The sequence below is a fragment of the Zonotrichia leucophrys genome, chromosome 1, assembly GCF_028769735.1.
Source record: "Zonotrichia leucophrys gambelii isolate GWCS_2022_RI chromosome 1, RI_Zleu_2.0, whole genome shotgun sequence".
Classification (NCBI taxonomy): Eukaryota; Metazoa; Chordata; class Aves; order Passeriformes; family Passerellidae; genus Zonotrichia; species Zonotrichia leucophrys.
Genome location: NC_088169.1, coordinates 70,068,318 through 70,071,367, shown reverse-complemented (window position 1 = coordinate 70,071,367; position 3,050 = coordinate 70,068,318). Strand labels below are relative to the sequence as shown.

The window sequence follows — 3,050 nt, the reverse complement described above, 5'->3', positions numbered from 1 at the left end:
GGTGGGGTCGACAAGAATAGAGTACATTATGCAGTTCATTTAGTTAACAAGGGAAATAATGAGGGAGCGTGCGGCGTGAATGCCAAGAGAAGAGCCACAGAAAGCCCATTGAGCGCCCGGCGCCGCCATCACATGGCGCGGGCGCTATTTAAAGCGGGCGGCGGGCGCCGTTCAGCACCACTCGGGCTGGCCAGCGGCGCCGGGCGGGCGCTGCGCGGGGCGCTGCGCGGGGCTGCGCGGGGCAATGCCGCGCTCCTTCCTGGTGGACTCGCTGGTGCTGCGGGAGGCGGGCGAGAAGAAGGGGGAGGGCAGTCCCCCGCCGCCGCTCTTCCCCTACGCCGTGCACCCCTCGCACCCGCTGCCCGGGCTGCCGGCCGGAGCCTGCCACGCTCGCAAGGCCGGGCTGCTCTGCGTCTGCCCGCTCTGTGTCACCGCCTCCCAGCTGCACCCGCCGCCGCCCGCCATCCCCCTCATCAAGGCTTCCTTCCCTCCCTTCGGCTCCCAGTACTGCCACTCGCCCCTGGCCCGCCAGCAGCACTCCGTCTCCGCCGTCAGCGTCGGGCACGCACCGGCGCTCTACCAGGGCGCCTACCCGCTGCCCGACCCGCGGCAGTTCCACTGCATCTCCGTGGGTAAGGCGGGCAGGGGCGGCCAGCGGGGGTGCATGCCTGCATGGCAGCGGTGGGCGCTGCGGGGAGGCCATGGGGTTCCCGGGGGACCCTGCCGAGGGGGGAGCCTGCCCAGCGCACGGGGCTGGACGGGAGTGCCGGCGCCTCTCTCTGCCGGTGCCGCGGACGATGCGCTGGGGAATTCCCCCTGCTGCCCGCCGAGCCTCCGAGCCAGGCTGCGCGGACGGGGAACCCTTGCGCGGACGCGGAGGGGCGGCCGCGGAACCCTTGCGGGCTCGGACTCCAGCCTGTCAGCGCTTGCTGGGTCTCAGCCTCCCCCGGGGACGAGGAAGGGCTGCGGCCCCGCAGGGTGGGCGGCAAGCAGGGCTCAGCGGGGACCGGCGAGCGCCTGGCGCGGCGGGGCGGGCGGCGGAGGGTCCGGCCGGTCTGACGGTGCGCTTCTCTCCATTCCCAGACAGCACGTCCAGCCAGCTGCCCAGCAGCAAGCGGATGCGCACCGCATTCACCAGCACGCAGCTCCTGGAGCTGGAGAGGGAGTTCGCCTCCAACATGTACCTCTCCCGACTGCGGCGAATCGAGATCGCCACCTACCTGAACCTCTCCGAGAAGCAGGTGAAGATCTGGTTCCAGAACCGACGGGTCAAGCACAAGAAAGAAGGCAAAAGTAGCTCCCACCGGGGCGGGGGGGGCGGCCACAGCTGCAAATGTTCGTCCCTTTCCACCACTAAGTGCTCGGAGGACGACGAGGACTTGCGCATGTCTCCGTCCTCCTCGGGGAAGGACGACAGAGGTCTCGCAGTCACCCCCTAACCACCCGCACACCCACCCCGGCTCCGCAGGAACTGTGGCGAAAGCAGGGGAGGGAGTCCTGCCTGCCCCGGTGCTGACATGCAGCCGAAGGATTTTATACTGTTTTGTATAATTTGTGTAATTTACGAAGGACTTTCTCGCCTTTCTAGACCCCCGGCCCACGGGGACGGGTGTCCCGGCACCCTGGTGTAAATAAACTCCTCCCTAGGACCCCAGGCGTCTCCCCATAGTGCTCTCTCACTTGTCTCCCCGCAGGCGCAGCCCCGAGCCCGGGACGCTCCTCGCAGACCTCCCCGCGCTCCGAGACGGGCGCGGAGTGCGCGGATGCTGCGCGGCACGGGCGGTGCGCCCGCCTGGAGGGATGCTGTCCCGGGCTCCCTCCGGTAACTCGGCGGTGCCCAAAAGCGGGAGGACGGACGGGGAGGGTTGAAGGCTGTTTGGGTTACTATGTTTCTCCCCCTTTTGTTTTTCCCTTTTTTTCCTTTTTTTTTTTTTTTTGTTTTTGTTTCCTTTACAAAATGGTTTTGTTTTGACTTCGTCGCTGCCGGGCGCGCAACTGTGGTTGTACCGTTCCGTCCCACTCCCTCCCCGCGGGAGATATTTATTTATTTATTTATGTGCAGAGAAACGATGATGGCTATGATAATAATGATTGTGATAACAATAAAAGCTCGTTGGTGGTTTATTTCCTTCTCTCCGCGTAGAAAACAGCCGCTCGGCGTCCGCGGGCATGCGCTGGGAGCAGCATCGCTCTCCAACCCTCTCCGCCGCGGCTCGGCGCCGGGACCCGCCCGCTCCGGCGAGCGCAGATGACGGGGAGCCCTCCTCTCTCCGTGTCGAGCTGAAGGTACGGGGTGCTTGGGACCCCCGCCTTCTGAGAGAACCCCAGGGGCTCTCTCGGTCCTCCCCCGCCATGCTAAAGACCGGGCCGGGGAGAGGCTGGGCCAAGCACCTTCCATTGCCATCCCAGCCTCCCGCCTGCCCGCGGCTGTAGGGCCGCATGAACGCCTGGCTGCCGCCGCGACTCGGCTCCTCTGTCCCGGTGTCCGCGGCAGCCGGATAGGAAGGGCTGTCCCAACCTCCCGCTAACCCTCCGGGGCTGGGGCCGGACGGGACCGGCCCTGCTGGGGCTCCCTCCGTCACGGCTGCCGGGTCCCGCCAGCCCCGCTCCCGGAGCGCTCTGCCGCTGATTCCCGTTGCGCCGTGACTCGTCCCCCTGCCTAGCGGGGAGCCCCGTCGGAAGCAGCCGAGAGGTGCCCCGGGGGTGCCACAAGCCGGACTGGCACCAACCTCCTCGGGTGCGGGACCCCCAGAACCCGGCGCTCCGGCCGCCGCTCCGGCCGTGCAGGGAAAAGCTCCTTGGGCCGGGACTCCCGCTCCGTTCGGGCTCACGGGGACCCTCTTCAGTGGGTGCAGCCGCCGTCCCTGCACCCGCAGCCGATGCCTCAACTCTCCCCGCGAGGCTGCAGAGCCGCACCGCCTGGCGCTGCGGGATTCATGCCCTGCGATCCGGGAAATGTGCTTGGGTCCCTAGGCTACCGTAGGTTCCTGCCCGCACCGGGATGAGACCCAGTTTTTATCCCAGAGCATGTACAAAATGTGTGCCAGGAA

General features: G+C 67.0%; 1 protein-coding gene across 1 annotated transcript; it reads left to right on the top strand.

Annotated features, from left to right (window-relative positions):
- The first annotated feature begins 200 nt into the window (after positions 1 to 200).
- On the top strand, positions 201 to 1,889 carry GSX1 (GS homeobox 1). The gene is made up of 2 exons (XM_064729909.1): positions 201 to 632; positions 1,084 to 1,889. The coding sequence occupies exons 1-2, from the start codon at positions 245 to 247 to the stop codon at positions 1,437 to 1,439; spliced, it is 744 nt and encodes a 247-aa protein (XP_064585979.1). The 5' UTR covers positions 201 to 244; the 3' UTR covers positions 1,440 to 1,889.
- Positions 1,890 to 3,050: the final 1,161 nt, after the last annotated feature.

What these genes read in the sequence shown, in the direction of transcription:
- GSX1 (XM_064729909.1), top strand. Translation starts at nt 245, where the DNA reads ATGCCGCGCTCCTTCCTGGTGGACTCGCTGGTGCTGCGGGAGGCGGGC. An exon ending in GTTCCACTGCATCTCCGTGG is followed by an intron (nt 633 to 1,083) that starts GTAAGGCGGGCA and finishes CTCCATTCCCAG; the next exon opens with ACAGCACGTCCAGCCAGCTG.